The 21424-nt window shown below is 32.7% G+C and overlaps 1 protein-coding gene across 1 annotated transcript; it reads right to left on the minus strand.

Annotated features, from left to right (window-relative positions):
* Positions 1-10288: 10288 nt before the first annotated feature.
* On the minus strand, positions 10289-21364 carry WHSC2_2 (Negative elongation factor A). The gene is made up of 4 exons (XM_051216013.1): positions 20023-21364; positions 19370-19570; positions 15257-15422; positions 10289-12211 (listed from the first exon to the last, which is right to left on the minus strand). Exons 1-4 carry the CDS (start codon positions 20098-20100, stop codon positions 11691-11693), a joined length of 966 nt encoding a protein of 321 aa, XP_051066561.1. The 5' UTR covers positions 20101-21364; the 3' UTR covers positions 10289-11690.
* Positions 21365-21424: the final 60 nt, after the last annotated feature.

Genomic DNA, 21424 nt, shown 5'->3' on the forward strand with positions numbered 1-21424 from the left:
GGAAAGTATTCATACACACATGAATATATGAATGTCTATAATGTGTATATTTCAAATAATTATTTCTTCAATATGAATTACATTGAAATTGCATGTTATAAATTATAAATCTGAAATGTCATTCATACACTTATCTGTAATTTGTTTGTCAACCATCACAGGAGTTTTTGGTTTTTGTTTTATTCATTTGTATGCTAAAACTGGTAATACTTCATCAAAGCAGAATAGTGTATTTTATCAAACTCCTACACATTTAAATGAACTAAACTCTTCACTTCATTAAAATCGTTTTAAATGTAGTGTCGGGGCTAATGAATTAAAATTATTTATTAGTAAAACTCTCATCTCTTGGTCAAAAGTGAGAATTTCAGATGTACTGTGAATTATAATGTTTCTATGACTAAATATTTTGATCAAATCTCTTAAACACTTGTGTCATTATTTACACCTGAAATGAATAAATATGAAATTTGAAATCAAGGTGCAACATAATATTCTAAGGATTTCGAGGATTGGTTTATTATTTGTAATTATATGGAATATGGTTCACGATTACTCTATCATTTCCCGTGCGTATACTCAAACAATAATAAAAATGGCATTCAGTTCAAAACGTTTTTTTACTTTTTATTGAGAGTTAACAAATCATCAGTCAACTAGGTCAACTCAAAAAGCATAAAATTATCATTGTCTGATATATATCCTTTATGTTCTTCAGTTTAATCTATTAATGTAATCAATGTGTTATTTACTTATCAATAATAATGACTGGTTACTATTTTGAATATCAAATTCTCTTATTTTAATCTTTAGATTCTAGGATCTGAGGATTGCTTATATCGATAGAATCATCATGACCTCTAAGCTATTGAATGAACATACACTTTACATATACCTTTTATCCATACTAATTGATTACTGTCCATAATCAGTGACATATTGCACATTCAAAAGTACCTTGTTGTACAGTTCCGGCTAGTAGGAGACAGGTGTTCTTAGCTCCTTGCTGATCGCTTGTTGCCATCCAACATTCAGACTAAAATAGCTACATTATTTTTGATTTGACATAAATGTTAAACTTTAATTAAAGGACTTTATGATGTTAGGTCTTAGAAAGTAGCTTTAATAACGTAGTCCATTACGATCAATATGTTTGAAATATGGTGTTTTTCTTTCTGGATTTTTTTTCACATTGGACAGCCTTTGTCATTATTGTTAGTAAAACTTACTATTTTCATTAAATTGTCAATAATTTAGTACTCTATTTTGTCTTATTCCCAAAGATATTGTTTTACACAAAACTTGTTCACTTAATGAATCTCTTTTATAGAACGTCATAAGTTTTTTTCAGTAAGATTTAAGTTCCTTCCCAGAACTAAATAAGGTTTAGTTAGAAGTATAGTAGGTTAACTTATACTTAATACCTTACACAAGTCAATGCCAAGTGTTTCAATTTGGGTTATGAAACTGCAATAGTTTTATCAAGAGTTAAAGAAATAGTTAAGTAAATACAATCGGAACACCTAAAGAAATCATTTGCACAACATGGTTAACTTTGGAAATAATTAGCTATAATCCAGATTTTATTAGGTAATGGCACAAATTGTCGAAGAATCTTTGATGGTTATTATAAAATTAAAGTTCTGAATATTCAACGGGTTTACTGAACTAATAATCTATAATCGTTTGTTACTATGTAATACGAACATTAGTGAGTCATTGAATACAGATAATGAACTCAGGTTGGTAATCACTAATCAGCACTTTTATATTACATGGTAAATAATTGTTAAAGCTTCAGTTGCGTAACACTAGAAATGTAAAATACTGATCGAATAGATAGTAAAACTGCCGTGCGTGCTACTTATATTGACATAAGTAGTATATAACGCGAGTCAGGAATGTAATGTCTGGCAGCAGAAGATTGGGAAGATCAAGAAAGAAAGAACGGGAATAGAAAGCAATTAGTATAGAAATGCAAGAACAATGAACATTTTGCAAATTAGGTATTATAGTATTGTTTTTCTATTTTACCAAGTAACTCTATAATGTTGTGCTGAGTATAATTTGGTTGTCCTCACCTGTGTTCTCCCTCACTACAAAACAATTAATACATAAATGACGTTTAATAGTTATTTTGAACTAGTTGTTCTACAATATAAGAACTGATATGAATAAAATAATATATTGAGTGTTCATGCGTTGTTCCTTTGTACTATTTAAACTTAGATTAATTTTGATTTCGTTATTTATTCTCTGAAGACGTGGCTTACACTGAGTCATGAAACGTCAGAAAATGTACTTTTTTACTCATCGGGATATTACGAATATATTATTTTATTAATAAAAGTCTACCTAATGCTCAATTCATTCTAAATTATCTAGTTAAAACCTTGGTAATGATACCTTTCAGAACTGATAGTTTACTTCTTGAAAAAAGCCGTCAATGATGATTTACTAATTACTTGGTTGGCGTTTTTTTAGCGAGTCAGTTTTCTACCGGATGGAATCGTTAACCCCGTGCTAGCCCAACCCTCCTCCTGTATTCGGGATTGGGACCGGTAGTAGCCCCAGAGGGGCTCCAGACGGGGTGGCTAATTACTTACTCAATTTATTTCTATTGGTAGATTTAACCAAATTGAAAACTAAGAGTGTGAATTCTACAGTGAGTTCTCACATGGAACTATCACTGGAAAAATGTCAGTTGATCTTGAAGTTTTCTATGCTTCATATAAATCCAATTTTTTAGATGAGATAAAAGAAAAACTAGTTCAAATGTCTGTGAATTTCAATGACATATATATATATATATATCCCATGACTTTTCATCAATGTATTTTCTATGCCAAACTATTTCACCATCTATTCATTAACATACATATAAATCATGTCTGATAAGTGCATGAATGACATTTATAATTTCTAACATGCAATTTCAATGTAATTCATATTGAAGAAATAATTATTTGAAATATACACATTATAGACATTCATATATTCATGTGTGTATGAATACTTTCCATCATTATTATAATATCTCTACATTTTGATATAATGGGACATTTTTATTAATAATATGTTTACATAAAATGTTCTTTTGATTTACCTTATATATATCAGGATATTTATCTCACGAAAGGTTTTATTGAAACAACAAATATCAAAACATCTATATTTAATATTGATCATAATGAATCTGACCCATTCACCGAATGGAGACCACCGCAACACTGAATTATATAGTGGTCATGTTACTTCCAATAATTAAATAATCAATAAATACTAAGGAATTAGTAATTGCATTAATTACAGTCTAAAGGTGAAATCGGAGTAGTTTTAAGATTTGTAGGTTTTATATTTTGAGTTTTTTCAAGGATGAATTTTCATGATATTCTTTTGAGCAATTCCATATTAGGTTGATCGACCATTATTTCTTTGATACCCTGGTTACAACAGACTCTTTTTAACACATTGATTTAAGAATATCGTAGAGGTTATTACATGATTTTGACTACAGCAATTCAGCTTCCACCTGTACATTGGTAGCAAGTATAGTTAATCATATTACATTAATCTAAATACTAGGTAATTTCTTATCCTACTTTTCAACATAAAGTCTTAGTATACAAATTTTAACATCACTGATCATGCTCAATAAAAGATTTTTGTCATGTACACTTCATATCTGTCATTAAACTCTATAGAGTGTATCAGATCACCATACGTAATTCAAGTGTGGTCAGTGAAATTTCACTAAACCCTAGTCAAATCATCGTGCAGTTGTATCACAAAATATAGAAGAGTTTATCAATCCCAGTCAAGGTCAAGCACAACCGACAAGCATGAGTTAATCGTACGTCAAGTACTGGCACATGCGGTGGTTGTCACATTCTGATGGGGTTTTGTTCTCTGAACTGAATGGTTTAATCGTGGAGTTTTCATCGTTCTTTTGAACGAAATCATCAGCAAAAAATTCAGGTAGAAGTGACGTGTTCGTTCAGAAGAATGGTCAAACCATCCAGCTCAGAGAACAAAACTCCATCAAAATGATCCACCTGAGCTACGAATCTTCTCCACCATCTCAAAATCATATGAGGGGTGGTCACACTTTGACTTGTACCTACTCTAACTAATATATTTCTGTAATGTAGTCTTTTGTGTTATATGGTCTTCAAAGCAGTAATGGTACCGTGATACGACGTAGAGGGAAACCTCGTTAGGTATTGACAGCGAGGTATAACTTTGGAGTTAGTTGTTGGTCAAACCATTCCCGTCTAACTCGAGTAGGTCCTCAGTCATTCGACAGACCATTTAAATTAGTGATCTACAACCGTTTCCATATAGATTCATGCTTAGACTTCAAATACCCACTGGAAATATCTTGTTTCCTGATATAATGGGTTACTAGATTTTCAAGAGTGTCTCTGAAAGTGGATTTTTTGTTTTCTAGAAAACTATTCAGTTGAATTCAACTTCCGAACTGTTTGTTGATTATTTGATTTCAGTGGTTTATTCATATTGGTTTAATTGGAAGAAATTATTGTGACGATATCTGCTCCAGAATCAGTGATTGAATTGTGCAGATGTTGTTAAATGATATTAGTTTTGGTTGTTCCTTATGTATGTATGTTGATTGTTGTGGTGTGTTTATGGATGTTTGTGTGAAATTTGGTTGAAACAATTGTTGATTACTGACAATTAACACAATCTTTCATATGATATGTTTATCATGCAAATTTTCGAAACTTTTTGCCTGTATTTCTAACTACTTCATAGCAGTATAATATGCTGCTTATAGATTTTGGTCGATCATTTCATTCGCTTGAATATTGGTATTTCAATCTGTCTTTCATGATATACTGATTAGTAAATTTGATAAGTATGATACAAGAAAATTGTTTACACAATGTTTTTAATGTTTCATTTTTAAACCGTTTTGTTTCTGAGCTGAAGATTTCTTGAATATGCATTTAAAACCGTTATCTAATACATAAAGTTTTATCATAGTTGTGGACACTTCATCAATTCGATATGTTTGCGATCCTTCAGTTGAAAGAACTTTTTACACTTATATCTTGTATGGAGTTACAAAACGATCAGTGTGGTCAGCTCACAAAGGGATTAATTAGATAATCCTAATCAAATCATTTACTGGATACACTAATTCAGTGAGTTTAAAAATGTAGGGCATTAGATATAGATTTATAGATTCATCATAATAAAACTAAAATTCATTTCACTTCAAGTACATGAGATTTTCTCAGCACTTAATATCGATACTTCTTCAAATAATATGAAGCATCTATCCTTTCTCTATTCAGTTTTGGTGTTTTACTTAGGTCTGTTTTCAATGAAAATGTCTTTAGGTATAAATAGTACAGAGATTTATTATAAAATGTACGCTTATCTTCATCTTGTTCGTTTAATTAGTGCTAAACTAACTAAACCACATTGAAACAGTTAAGTTGATGGATTTCGCGTGCGCGGTCAAAAAGGGTTCGTACACTACCCTTTTTATAACTCATTCGACAGAAACTGTAGTAATTGAGATAAACTTCACTCCAGTTATTCTTGCGGTTTCCTTGGTTCTAACACCAAATAACCTCCGACCTGTTGTTTATTGTAAGCAAATCAACAAGAGAGAGAAATATATAAAATTGTTAACAACTATACGAACAGAAATAAATACAATGGAACCATAATGTAGTAGTCTTAAGAGAAAATATACACAGAAGGATTTTCTCCCATGCTTGCATAAGAACATACCAAAATAGATCTGACAAACTACATTGCTCATCTAATTTAAAACTTAAGCTTAAATTTAAACAAGAATTTACATTCCCATATAATTACTGTTTGTCAGTTCATGAAAAGGCTTTAGAAAGGAATATGTTGTAATGAAAATTTTCTTTAAAGTAATGTCTGTTATATTCTGCTTAAATTTAAACAAATTTCTTAAACTATCGTGTATTAAATATTTACTATGAAATTATGAATGAAAATTGTGATTTATTCCCTTGGCCTAGCTACTTAGTTGTGGTGGCCTGATTATGCATGTATATAACAGCGTTTACGGCATTAGTTTATAATAAGTTACTTGGTTAGAACCCCTCTATACATAACTATCATCTTTCTCTATTGAATTAGGACATGATTGATCATAGTTAATAATTGCCCACATTTTTCTAAATTCGTTTTTTCTTTCGAAATAGTTTATAGTCATGAATTCCAAAAAGACAATAAATATTTACGTAAATTGAAATACTTTAATTAATAATAGTATGGAGGTTAGGTCTTTTCTTAGGAATTAAATATCACTGAATATTTAAACTGAGAGCTTATTGCCATTGCTGAACCTCAGTGTTATTGTATTACTAGAAGTCGGAACCTACTACAGTCCCCACAACTCGAAGTAGGAACACAAAAACTGATTGCAGAAGGAAATTTATTTGTCGTTCCACAATATGTCTACAGTTGTTGTAAAGGTAGATAACTGGTACTGACTACTTGAACCTTTGAATTGCGAGATGTAAGTAAGAACATGAAAATTTGTTTGACACCCAAAATATATCTATAGCATGTTGATTTTTATATGACTTACTCTGATTGAGTCAGGCGTGTGTACATTAAGTTAAGTAGCACCTGAAATCACTTATCAGTATAGGGTTGTGATAATTATTAAGTTTTTGATTGAGATCATGAACTGATTGATGTTAGACCACCATTGAAAACCTGGAAGCACTGAACAGCTGTTTTGTCCTATTGTGGGACTCCTCAGAAGTGCGCATCCACGGTCCCGCTCGCGGGACATCAATTATTCTACGATATACGACATGAGCACATGCATAAAATACTGTAAAATCAACAGTCTATGGCAAATAGATAAAACTAATATGACTGCTTCTTCTTAGAATGTGATTACATATGATAGACTCTTGGGGAAAATCATCAATTTCGTATATTGTTCTCATTTCAATCAATTGAATCCTTGATAACTATATCAATAATCACTGTGATATGTTCTTACAAAAATTTACATTTGATCACCCACATTACAAAGCTATTGGATCCAAATACACTAAAATGTTACTTTATGGAAGACGAAGCAAATATCCATTTCATCTGAATTTATATCGTAATGAATTGTATTTTCATACTGATTTAAATGTCATTTCTAAAATTATCGTATAAGTGTACAAATAGATGAAATGAGACGTGAGTATTCAGGTATTTAATTTCGTTATATAGTTTGAGTATATTTGAGAATATCAAATTATGCTTAATAATTTAAATAGTAATTTTCACACATTCATTCTCTAATCATTGTTTGAATTCAATAAGTGGTTTCCTAAGTGCACACAAACAACAGGGGTTCCAAATCAATGAAAGATACTGTTGCAAATGAAATATCCCTATTCAAGTTTGGTCAATAAAATACGGATAGGTTTATAAATATTCAAGCTCAGATTGTAGATGTTTTTATTAGACGTCGTCTCCGGTGTAATTAGACACACACAAAAATCAGCCGTATCATTTTAAGCTAACATCACTGATTTTTCAATGATAACAATAATTTATAATTCTCATGCAATTTAGGTTTATATTTACTGAGTCCAGATAGCCACTGGTTTGTTCAGTGTGGTGGATTTTAATTCATACATATATTGTTTTCATGGAGCCTCTCATTGACGATTCAAAAAACCAGTACAAATGAATTAAGAATAATTCTTACCTAAAACACTTTTCTTTTATGCAATTGGTTTCCTTTATGAATTTAAATAAATCAAGGACAAATATTGGTGCAGAATAGTATGAATTTATATTATTTCGAGGTTTCCCGTCAGCTGCTTACAAACCAAAAATGTGATAAAATTTTTACATTGAGATAGTGTGAAAACAATTGACATATATATATATATATATATATATATATGCTAGAACAGGTCAGAGGTCAAAAGGAATTAGTTCAGGTTGGGTGGTGTAATAGTTTAGTGTAGTTCATAAATTATGTGATAATTTTAGAGAATAATGGAATTATCAGAACGGGTTTGTGGAGATTTTAGAAATTTTCACAGATTGAAATCATGAGTCAGTTGAAGCTAGACCACCAGTAGGTCCCGGGTTCGAATCCCGCGGGGTGCGGGATCGCGGATGCGCACTGCTGAGGAGTCCCATACTAGGACGAAACGGCCGTCCAGTGTTTCCAGGTTTTCCATGGTAATCTTGCTTCAACTGACTCATTATTTTCAATCTGTGAAAATAATGGAATTGAATAATCATAAGATAGGTTACGTAATAATAATTAAATAGAACTTGAAAAGTTAAGATAATTTAAGAGGATGAGGTGTTGGAAATGTGTGAATAATAATGTGGTTTAAGAATTATGTAATAGGGGAGGAGTATAAATATTACTATTTCTTTTACTACACTCGACATCAAACTATCGGAAACACTAATTTTTCATATATTTACACAATATATTCAGCTAAATCACTCTAATAAATTAATGATAAGGAAATCGATTATCATATAGTTGATCTTATTGCTCACACAATAAATATCAGTTAAGGTTTATGAATACAAGTTCAAAATAAATTGTTAGTCTCCAATAAGAAAATGAATTATGTTTTGTTTGGCTTTCGGTTTTTATTATTGTGTCCTTAAACTTTAATATATACCAACAAATGTTAATTTCATTTAGTATTCTTATTATGATTTTAGAATCTTGTTTAAAACACAAAGAGATTGGTTTATGTATATCATATATTGATTGATATCAGATAGTTTTATATGCTGTTGAAATATTTTGTGAAAGTCATCAACAACAAAGACTTAATGATTGTACTTTAATTCTTAATATGTTTTCAGATTGGAAAACAGTGTTTGGAGTTGATAGATATACTCTCTTAAATAAACTTATAATTTGTATGTCCAACGATTAAGGAGTGGTTTCTATGAATCGAGAATGGACAAATATTGACAAAGTCATTGAAAACTATGCATTGGTATCTTTCTTATATATATGATATAGGAATGACTTTGAACCACTTATTGCTTCATGAATCTCTAGCATTTTTTACAATGTTGTTTTTATAATAGAAGTAGTGTCTGCCTGGTACAACCTAAATCACTTTTTCATTCATGGTTTAGCATTGTGTTTGAACGACAGTTAGGCTTCGAAAATCATATTTATGTAATTCAGTGTTAATGATGACTTCGTAAATAACCATCACAATGTCAGGTATTCACAATTACCAAATTTACTTCAGCAGCATTATGTCATCTTTCAATCTAATAAATACGTTCTTTTTATTTGATTAAGTTTGTTAGTAGGTGAATGAGAATTCACCAAGCATAGTGAATACACATAATCCTACTTCAGTTTTAATTCTTAGTCTATTCAAATCTAACTGGTACATCAATAAAACGTAAGCCATCTCAATACATAAAATGTAACACTATACATCATAAAGTTGTGTGAATGACTCCGAAACATTGAAATTGCTTTTAACAAACTTTTCATAAATTTCCAATCATGATCTGATCTTAGCTAGAGCGTCATTGGAAATTTGGAAGGAATTGACGGCCGTTTTATCTCAGTGGTGGATATTCACGACCCCACGTCCAGGAATCGAGCCTAAGACTTCAAAATCGCGTGCGTGAGCCTAATCTTTAGACCACTGAGCCGAGATCTAACGGTATTTAACGAATGAACAACCACTTTGATTGCCCTTAGTTTGCTCTAAAAACTCAATACATCCAGTAAGGAATTATTCATTTGGAAAGTCGTTTATGGAACCAATAGAATTGTAGTGGTATTGATCCTAACTACAACACTCAGAGCTGAACATGAACATGGGAAAATTCATATTCTGCAATTAAGACGAAGAGGTGACCCATGGAGACGGGCAGAATTCCCTGAAATCAATCGGATGTCATGGCTCAGCCTGTCAGACGTGGTCACTGCATAACATGTCTTTACTCACGTTAAATATATTATTGTTTTTGATTAGATCCTCATCAGGCTTTACTCTAATATACAGTAATATTTATATGCATATACGAAATTATTAAACCAATCAAGGTAGTTTATGAGTTAATGATAACAATGAAAACGATTACATAATAATATGCCACTTCTATGTGTATCTACGAATTCAGCTGCTCCTGTGGAGAAAGCTATATTGGGCGCACTACCAGGCAACTGAACCAACGAGTTAGTGAACACCTCCCCTCGTGGTTAGGAAAAGGTTACGTCAAAACAATACGCAGCTCGGTTCTATCACACTTGATCGATAGCGGTCATATAGTTGACAGAAACAAGTCGTTCAAAGTTATTTATCGTATTCCCACTAGTTTTCCTTATGGTGTTCGATCTCGTCTCTTACACATAGCAGAAGCTATAGGAATCCGAGCCAACAAGCCAAGTCTTTGTGTTCAGAAAAAAATTTGTAACACCCTTATCTCTTCCCTGGCCTTAAGTAATAAATGAATTTATTTATTTATTCTTTTTCTAACTTCCTCTTCGTTTATTATTTTTCTTCACACCCTCCTACCACTTTATTTTCTCTCAACTATACGTTTCATGGTCCAATTATCTGAACATTTCTTATTACGTCATCTTATAATTTTATAATTGTTATCTGTTTCTAAACTTCGAAATAGGAACCCACAAGATATTTTATGGTATAAATATTTCGATCCAAAGTCGAACACATTACCAATCAATACTAGATCTTGTGTCATTAATAATTATAATATACTCTCTTATAAATCATTTACAAAACGCTGACATATTGAAGCTTCATTGATAAATATATTATGAAGGTAATTACTTGATGTTCCAATGAATTTCCAATCGTATCATATACAACTAACGTTCGTGACGTTCAGGTTAGACAACGAAGCCAAAATAAGATAGCCAGAGCTTTGTACAAACGAAAACTTTTTTCACATGTAAAGAAATTAACATAAATTCCCAGTATTAATAAGTTTATAGCTCATCCAACATCACACAGATCGTGAAATTCTTGACTTCATAAATTTATTATAACCAACGTAGGACTTGTCATAAATATGTATTAGCCGAAGTTACCACATCACATTAGCACGACGAGATGAAAATGACAAGGTGAAATAATACAATTACAGACAACAAATGAGAATATTATGTATTCAGTGAAATAAACACACAGCGAGGAAAGATTTATCTATGAGATGAATAATTCAATACCTAATTAAGGCTAGGTATGGAGGTGAACAAACCATTACTGGAGAAAAACATCAAAGATTTCAGTATTTATAATACTGAATATAGCTATGACTAAACGTCATATTATTCTCACTAATCATCCATCTAATGATATTCACCTTCTCTGAGAATGTAAAAAACGGCTATAATAACGAAAACTGGTTAGATATTTTACAGTTTCTACCAGGTTCTAGTTAAAAAATCTCAGTTAAGTTGTTCAATTTATAAGCATTATTTACAATGAAACAATCCCGACAAATGTATAATTATCTGCCTTATATAACAGTAAAAAGGCTCCAATACAGATAGAACGGGGGAAAACCCATTACTAAAATTTTTTGCATTGTATGAAAACCAATTCATCGATAATGCGTATAGATAATAATACATTAAATACTTCGTACATAATTTATAATATGATACAATTGATTGTTCAGTACTATTCAGAACGTTTAAGTTTTGGACATGAACCATATGGTCGAATAGATAAACTATATACATGTTGTGCATTTGTCGAAAATATTTTCTCTTTATCTTCAACTGATCCATAACCAGCATCACCCATAGCATGTTCCACCAATCTAGCAGTTTCCCATAGATTAAGAACTTTCAATGGAACTGATCGTCTTGCACGTTTAGCGGCTATTTCACCAGGTATATCAAATGTTTGTAAATCACTAGCTGTGGCTTGTTCAGGCCAACCTGTTTGATTTGGTTGGAATAATCGACATATTGGCCAACCGGAACCAAATAAACAACGGCCTGGTCCAAAACAACTGATTGCATGAGATAAAGCTGAACTGGCACACCATTGATCGATACTGTAAACATCGGATGTATCGTTAGATGATTCTGAAGACTTTTGTATACAACCAGTAGCACCAGTCACTTTGCAATAAACATTTGGATATCGACTGAGTAGTTCCAAGTCTGAGCGCCAGTTTTTCCAAGCTAAATTGTCTTGTATGAGTAAGAAGACAACCGAATGGATACAAATAAAGCATTAGGGATTAGCGAAATACACAAATGTGACAATTATTATATTACGGCAAAATGCAAATAGAAGAAAAAAGGTCAACCAACGTTCTATTATCTTAAAAAATCAAAGATAACTGTTCAGAACACCAATATTTAATAAATTCGAATTATTAAAGCTGATAGAGAATGAGTACGTCAAGACTAGTGGATCTAATTTTGAGCAATATCAACGTATTTCTGTAACCGCAGACGACTATCAACTATCAAACTGGGACCATTGAGATTAAACTTCACGGCACGCCTGTCTAAAAGTGAATGGTTTAAAGATTGAGTGAATATACTGGCTTGACAGCTGCTCTTTTATCTCCTACCTACTCCCATAATAGTCATCAAAGTATTTCAGGGTAATTGGTGATTGGGTAAACTACTGCAGTATTTATGCTCTCTGAAAGACAATTGAGTTGGTACATTCGGGGAGCTTTTGCATCCGTACCAGCGTTTCATTAACTATTGAGCAAAAACTCTTAGGGTACGTGGAATGATCAACACATAAGATTGTTCTATTCCTCATGATATAATCATTGATTTACGCAGAACACTGTTGGGAAAACACTTAGAAGAGAAACCCATTCCAAACATTATTGGGCTGTCACTCAAATAGTTCAGAAGGATTTATATTTTGTGTCTGTATCCGACTAACAGAATTATGTTATCTGAATACTTCAAGTCAATCAGCTTATCAGTAGAAGATAAAGCCGTAGAAATCTACAACAAAACTATTTAATCGAGAACAGGGAAATTAGCTTGAGGCTGGTTGAATTACCTTTCAGTGCTCAGGACATCATTTCAGTAACCTAGTTTGATAGTAGACCAGTGTTTTTTTATGTCGTAGTAAGCATTGCGAAGAACTTTTGTCAGTTCATAAATGACAGCAAAGATGAGTTACCGAAACTTAACCAGCTCAGTCAAGACCGTTCAAAACCTATCGGTTTCTAATTTTACAATTGTTTGGATGTTATGTGAAGAGTAAGTGTATCGCCGATTCTTCTTGACACAACCTAGTAAAAGAAGTAAGCAAAAGCTTACATCAGAGCATTCCTGGGGTCTAGAGATAATACTGAAAGTTCCAAATGCCTTCTATCGAACCTGGTTGAAAATTTATTTATTTGAACACATAAATAATGGCACAAAGGGGCACCGAATACATATGCGCCACACAAGTCACTTGATTTGTGTGTGGGTTGTGATACTGCCCGGGTACCCGGGCCAAAGCAAGTGGTTTTCTTAGGGCGCCACAACCAGAGCCCTCGACCTAATGGTCTGACCCACAAGGAAGTGGAGCAACGTAAAGTCGCTGGTGACCAACAACAGCTTCATACGCCATTTGTTTCCTCAGGATCCTGGAGCCCATGTGTACCAGTGGTTTGGAATCATGGTTTCCCAACTCCCCTAAGTGAACCCACTGTGTCCACCAACCCGGTTAAAGCGCCGGACATCCGCTTTCCGTCCTCTCAACTTTGTGAACAACACCCTCACTGAGAGAAGACAGTGAGCAGGACTTTCCTGGCAGTGGTTATATGCGCGTGGCCATGTGAGAGTATTTCGAGAGGGAGGGCGGACTTTCCACACCCTCGGTTGTACCGGGGCATTTGGGGGTCAAATAGGAACAATAACGGGGCAGATTTTCATGCATATAGCATACAATTCTCTTTGAGCCTAGCACACAGTAGTACTGTGATGCATTATCCCATCGCCCTTGGAAGATCAAGCAACCCGAAAGTCACGAGAACATCATCAGGGTATACGACAGGTTAGGTACTCCTAGTTGAAAATGCGCATTTGTAAACAATTTTCAGTTTACCTGATCAATTAGTTGGAGCTTTAGTTATTGGAAGTGTAGGCGGAGACTACAAAGAGACAATAGAATGTACATCTCTCTATTTTGTGTTCTTACAGCCTCATTTAACAAAGCAGCGCAAAGATGACAATCGACTAAAATCGAGTCTGAAAACTCCCGTTCTACTTTTGGACTTGATGCTATACATACACCTAAAAGATCGTGAGAATTCACATAAACCGATAAAATTGAACTGAAGTTCGAACCCAAAACAACTTTTATCTATTTAACCAATAAGTCAAACTTCAAAACCGAATGCAAATATTAAAAAACACGAACTTATTGAAACGAATTAAGACATGGAACGCACATAACTACCATAAAGCGACTAAGTTTATGCGTAGATACTTGGTATTTACTAAACAGTTAAGTTACGGTAATACAGTGCCAACTGTACGCTTCATTTAGACTTACTGAATGAGTGGTCATTTACTGTTTATAAATTGTAAGTCAATTAACTAAAAATATATTAATCGATTTCAAATACAAAATATCATAGAAATGTAAGTAATGAGATGTATATAAATTTGGAACTCTATGGTTTTTCATTTATATAATCACGAGTTATAATTCTGAATTATATAAATCACTTGCGACTACTCATTTAACCTTCTGTTATACTTATTGAAGGTTTAAGAAAGTGTCAATATGTATGGTTAACCAATTATCACGAGAACCAATACAATAACGAAATTGGTGGATTACTTCTTAATGAGGTGGGCAACAAGATAACGTGATTGATAATTGTTTAACGGTAATATATGCTATATGTAACTAAATTTACATTCAACAAACTGATTTTATTAGTAAATACATCGTTAGTGAAAACTTTTAATTTGACTTATTTTATCCAGCATTTTAAATATAAAAAGACACATGTTATGATAGCACCCATAATATATCATAATAACTAATACGTAGTCACACTAGTATAAATCAATGTTGAACAAAACAGAAAATCTAGATTAATATCTTTTCCTTAAAAATTCATTTGTTCGTACAAAGAAAGTATAACTTTCAATTACATTCACAAAATATCTGTGTTGAAAAACTTAGCATATAATATTTTTAAAATGTTTTAATATTTAACACAATGTAAGTTTTACAATTCATTCATTTACACAACTCACCTGATCTGCTTGCAGTAAACTCTACAGGTAAACCACAATGATTAAGTACTAATTTTAATTTAGGATGACGATAAGCTAAATGACATGCATGTCTTAATTGATGTGGTCCAATAGCTAAATCGAATACAAGTTGTTGATGTTCAATTACTGAGAAATTACTATCGATCTAAAACCAAAAAAAACAGAAATTTTAATCGTTTTATTACTTATTGAAAAAAAACCAATGTAATAAACCATATGTGCGGGAACTATAGAACTACAATGTGACTGGCTTAAGGTAGCTCATGGTTAGCAAATATGTATGTATTGAGAGTTGTAATTTTGTCAAATTTAAATGGATATATGCGTGAATGTTATAGATTACATTGTTTCTTTTTTTTAAAAAAACATTTATTCACCACTATCTGATGATGAATTGAATTGATGACTAATTTATTCTAACTGTTTTCTAAACAAACTTCATGCAACTAATTCAGTTAGAGAGTACAAATACATATCCTTAGGTTTAAGCTACATTTTATTTCATATGAGAGAACTTATGATGTTTACTGCCCAGGTTGCCAGAACTGATGTAGGTGGGGCTGGACTTGAACCTGTGAACTGATATTTGTATGAATTGAAATTCATACCATGTAATTTCTGCCTTTGAACAGAGAGATAGAGTCAGTAACTGACCCCAAACATCCACGAACCCACATAAGATTAAATTCATGAAATTTTACGAATGATCTACATTAGTAATAATGTAGCAAATCGGGGTTGCTAAAAGGACAACTAATATATAGCATTTTACACCTTATTGTTACGGTGACTCGTTGGTGTTGCAGATCAGAAATATTATTGTAACCATTCACATAATGATTAAGTATTGTTTTAGTAATGTAGCAACGCTGTGTTACTCGTACCTATTTTAACGGGTATTTTTTTATCTTGTAACATACTACACAGACTGTAATGTCTACTCATATAATTGTCACTTTTCAAGACATCACAACTCTAGTGCAAGTTCCTTTCTCTCTCTCTCTCTCTCTGTGTGTGTGTGTGTGTGTGTGTCTGTCTTCTCATTCACGTGTGGTTGTCATCATTGAAATGTTGTTGAGTGCAAGCCATTCGATCTACTCAGTTTCGTTAGGCCCCATTTCGTATCAAAAGAATCTCCGATTCGCCTGTATTATGAATCTAATCAACCAACAATTATACAGAACATAACACCCAGTGAGCATAGTACCTTTGAATCGAATAAACCATCTATAAACCACCGATCTAAATAATAGGTATTTCAACTCTTTGAAATTATTTTAATTGAGAAACGTTCCACCGAAGCTAAGATAATTATTTCAACCGAAAGAAGACAAGAAACAAATTGGACTACAAACTAGCTGGTCACTGAATTATATGTTTATGAAAGCAAAGTTATGAAGATCAGGAACAATGGATGCTTGTAAACATCATTGTGTTTATATTAGTATTGGACAAATTCATGACCAGTTTAAATTGTTTGATACTTACTTCGACTAATTACTGGTACAATAATGAAAAGAGGATGTTGTTCTGTTCATTAAAATATAAACTTCTTTTAGGAAATAAAAATAAAATTGATACCATTGTTTGGAATGGTACTCAATCGTCTGATTAGTAAAACAACTATTAATGTCAAAACTAACTGATTTGAAGTAACAACCACTGGACAATGTACTTATTGAGTAAAAACGACTTTAAAAAAGTACTGATTACAACATGTTAATATATACATATACAATAGTTTATTTACTGTTCTCAAAAGTATTATTTATAACAAGACACAGCCAATGAAGCAGTGCTGTGTTCCGCCAGTCAAAATTATCTTTACTACGAGCACAAAATATTAGAATTTCCAAATACCATAAAATTTTTTTACAAATAAGCTGTAAGTATCCAGTTGTAATTATGCAGAAAACCCCTTACTAGCTACTGAAATAAAAACATCGTTATACATATTTATCATGTACAGTGAGGAAATGGAGACGGTGACTTAACATCAACACCCCTGACAGAAATGAAGATCTACGTAATAATACCGAAAGAATTATAGTCATCCGATCAACTGATAATCAATATCCAACATACAAAGAAAACAATTTCAGAAATTTCAAACCATTCATTTAAAGTTTAGATATCCATGCATTTAGGAGAGCGACATTCAACTAGTGAAATTTGTGTATAATAACTATATTACTTACGAGTAACTAATTTTGATTCCCTTCCTTGTATTTCATTGGATAACAGTAGACTAACTGTCTTCTTATTGGTCGATACACCGTCTGACCACAATGAACCGATCATTTCGGTGATTGTATGCGTTGACACTCAAATGTTGTTATTGTTGAGTACATTATATCGAATTTGAGTTTAATACAAAATAAGCATTATTTTTAGAATAGTGGGATTTGTAGCGACTTCAGAATTTTTATAGTTTAAATCGCAAACTGATCTTAACTAGGTTACCATTCAAAACATGGAAGTACTGAACGTCCATTTTGTTCTAGTATAGGACCCCCCAGAAGTACGAATCCACGACACTGCACCCAGTAACCGAACCCAGGAACTTCGGTCGCGCGCGCAACCGTTTAGCCTTTAGACCACTGAGCGCGCATCCAACATTGTTAGCGTTTAACTTCAATCTATGATATTGCGTAACTCTGATCCAATACCTGCTGTGGATGAAAATTCTACAATCTCCACAAATCCGCCTATTCTGATGATGATAATAATAAAGTGAATGGCTACAAGATGAAGTTCCGGGAGACTTAGTGGGAGGCCGTGATCAGCGAAACATAATAATGTCGAGTATGAGATAGGGGAGATTTGTGGCTCAGGCGGATGATTTTGGTGGAGTCAAACAACACTATCATTCTTAGATGTATTAATCACCAGAACCGACACAGGAGAACTGGAAACTCAACTATATCAGAAGTCGACCAACATAGATAAAATTCTCAATTGCAGTAGTAACAACCAAAGAACTCACAAAATCAACTGAGTACAAACTTTATTCAAGAGGGCGAGGATACACTGCAACACGCATGCAGCACGAAAAAATGAAGAAAAATATCTAAAGACTATCTTTCAAAAGAACGGCTACCCAATCAGCTTCATCAAAAATATCAACCTAACGGATCAGCAGAAACAAAATCAAGTACAGAAACCAACAAATGGATCATCCTACCATATATAAAAAGCATACCAGAAATTACAAGATTGTTGAAGCCTTTTGTAATAAGTGTAGCACACAAACCAACAAAATCACTCCAATAAATTTTATGCAAACTAAAGGACAATATGATGAAAGAAGAAAAACCGAACATCATCTACAAAATAAATTGTTCCAACTGCGAAAAAAACTAGATTAGACAAGACGGACGCCTTCTTAACCTTGACTGTATGAACATCAATCAGCGGTCAAACACCATGACATATCCTCACTGATATAAATACATGTGGACAACTGTGGACACATCCTACTGGGAAAACGTTGAGATCTTGGATAGAGGCAATTCTAAAAAAACCAGAGGATTTTTAGAAGCTTGGCACTCAGATCAATCAGTAATCAACAAATACATTGAAATTGATTCAATCTATCAACCAATCAGAAAATTCATGGATAAATATAGGACCAAGAATCGAATCAATGGGGGATACAGTCAAAATAAGACAAACAATGACAGGTTAAAGGTCAACAACAACCAATCAAAATTGAGGTCTACAGGACAAGCTGTGAGTCATATGTGGAGAAATTCGAACATTCCACCTCTACTTGAAGTTTGTGTTGATGATGACCTCCAGAAGAATGATAAAAGCCTCACAACCAAATCATCCAGCTCGGAGAACAAAACTCCACCAAAAAATGTCGGGTGTGAGACAGTTGTCCACCTAAGTCCGTGATGGAAACTATGATAATTAGTAGTTGTAGAAGCAGTTAGTATTATGTATTTTGATACATAAATATACCTAGCTTGTCTTACGATATTATTCTACATCAGCTGAGTTATTGCAATAAATCTAACAACTACTTGTAAATGAAATACAGTGTGACATAATACTTATTTATCAACTGAAATTTAAAAATACGCTTACCATTGACTCCAACAGATAATCACCATCCATTTCACTAACATCATAACGTAAACCAACAAGTAACGGATCGTGACTCATTTGCTGAACATGACTGGAAAGACTTGGATCGGACAGATCACACCAACCAATATAACCTGCTATACAATAATAATCTTCAGCCAAAGAAGAAATCATCAGACTTTCGGAATACGTTGAAGCAACCTGCGAGAGAGGAAAAAAGAAAAACAAATACATGTAGCAGTGGAACGACAGTCATTAAATTCGAAACTTTCGTAATTCTATTTACTACAAGACAGGAAATAGGTTTGAAATGATAAAGTACCCAAAAACTGACAGTATCGACTTAAAAGGGGAAAGGTCGGTTAGTCGTAATCAAAGCTAGGCCTAAGATAGGTGCTGTGGATACCTTGGTTAGGATGTCATGTAAGACAAAAAAACATGTTCAACTTAATTAGGTTGCTATGATAAGCAACCACGTCAAGATGGAATCGCTGTTCGAATTCGGGTTTAAAATATTTATATGAAAAAAACACTAGAGGAAAAATAAGCATAGAGCTACTAGAACCATACCATCAGTTTCTCATGATGATATCTTATCAGTAAAAAATAATAAACAATGGAATCCAGAAATTAAATAATAACTATAATGTTACCTGAACGTGAATTGCATATCGCACAGGAGCCAGTTCACCGATTTCATATTTGATTTCATTTTCAGCTCGAGCACGCATATAATCAATTTCTTCTTCGTAATCATCTGCTGTATAGTCTCGTCGTAATACTTTTGCCCAACTAGCTGTTGGAGGTGGAGGTAGCTTTCCACCCAGATAAAGCTGACTAGCACTTATAGATTCTGACAGAGACCATATGGAGAAATGTGAATCGATATAGGGTGGTGTTAAGGGAGTCCAAGCTGCAGTTCCAGCTTGAACAGCTTCTTTTTCATCAAGCCGTTCAAATTCTATCCATTCATTTTCTTCAGCAGCTACCTCAGCCAATAGATCAGGCTTGTCAGTCCGAGGATAAAGTTGTTCATATTCAGCTTGTGTTAAGGGTCCAATAAACCCTGTATCAGGTTTATTTATTGCCTAGAAATTAACGAGTTCATAGATATTACGTATGTAACCCATTTACAACTAAAATTATAAAGAGTGAATATAATCGTGTTTATAATTTATTTCAACAAGTGTCGTTATTTTTACTTAACTATAGTTTGAAGTTACGCTTCGAAAACAAAAGCCTGTTTTTTAAAATGCTCACTTATCAGAAAAAATGTAGATCTCTCAACACTATAACCCTAAACAAAAACCAGTTTTACCTTTCACTCATAAAAAAACTCTACTTCTATTTACAGAAACTATTAAATCAAAAGTATAAACTCATATTTCAATTTGTTAATAATGTTGGACAATAATAAGTCAAAAATGAGTGATAACAATGTAGTTGTTGTATATATATCGTGTATTGTGAATGATTATCGTCATCAGAGATTGCTTAATTCAATGCATGATTTGTGACAATGTTAAATTGGGATACTCCACTCTTTCGAGACATTATCATGTTTTTTTCACGAAAATATTGAATAAAAATAACTTTCTTTTTAAAAAAAGGTTTTATCCGGGTCACAGCATTTGTCCGGGGCTAACTAATCTGGTTTATTTTAATAAAGATGTAACTCGCATATTACATTTATAAGGTACAGCTACATGGAACATCATTAGATCTGTTATCACTTTAGAAGCATTTTATTTCACATATGGAACTACTATTATACGAGAGTTTCTGACTACTTCCTAACTTCTTATCATTAATTTCTACTGACATTTTGTTGATTTCATGTAATTATGTTAAAATTTAAACCAGAATCAGATAAAACTAGATATCTGTTTTAATCCAGTTGGAAACTTCCCAGGGTGTAAGCTCTTTCAGAGGATAAAAATTTCAATGATTAAATATAACTGAAATGATTGTGGATCATATTACAAAATAATGTAGAATAAAAGTATATATATATATATATATATATATATATATATAACACTCGAAATAGTTAAA

This window comes from Schistosoma haematobium, chromosome 4, assembly GCF_000699445.3.
Source record: "Schistosoma haematobium chromosome 4, whole genome shotgun sequence".
Taxonomy (NCBI): domain Eukaryota; kingdom Metazoa; phylum Platyhelminthes; class Trematoda; order Strigeidida; family Schistosomatidae; genus Schistosoma; species Schistosoma haematobium.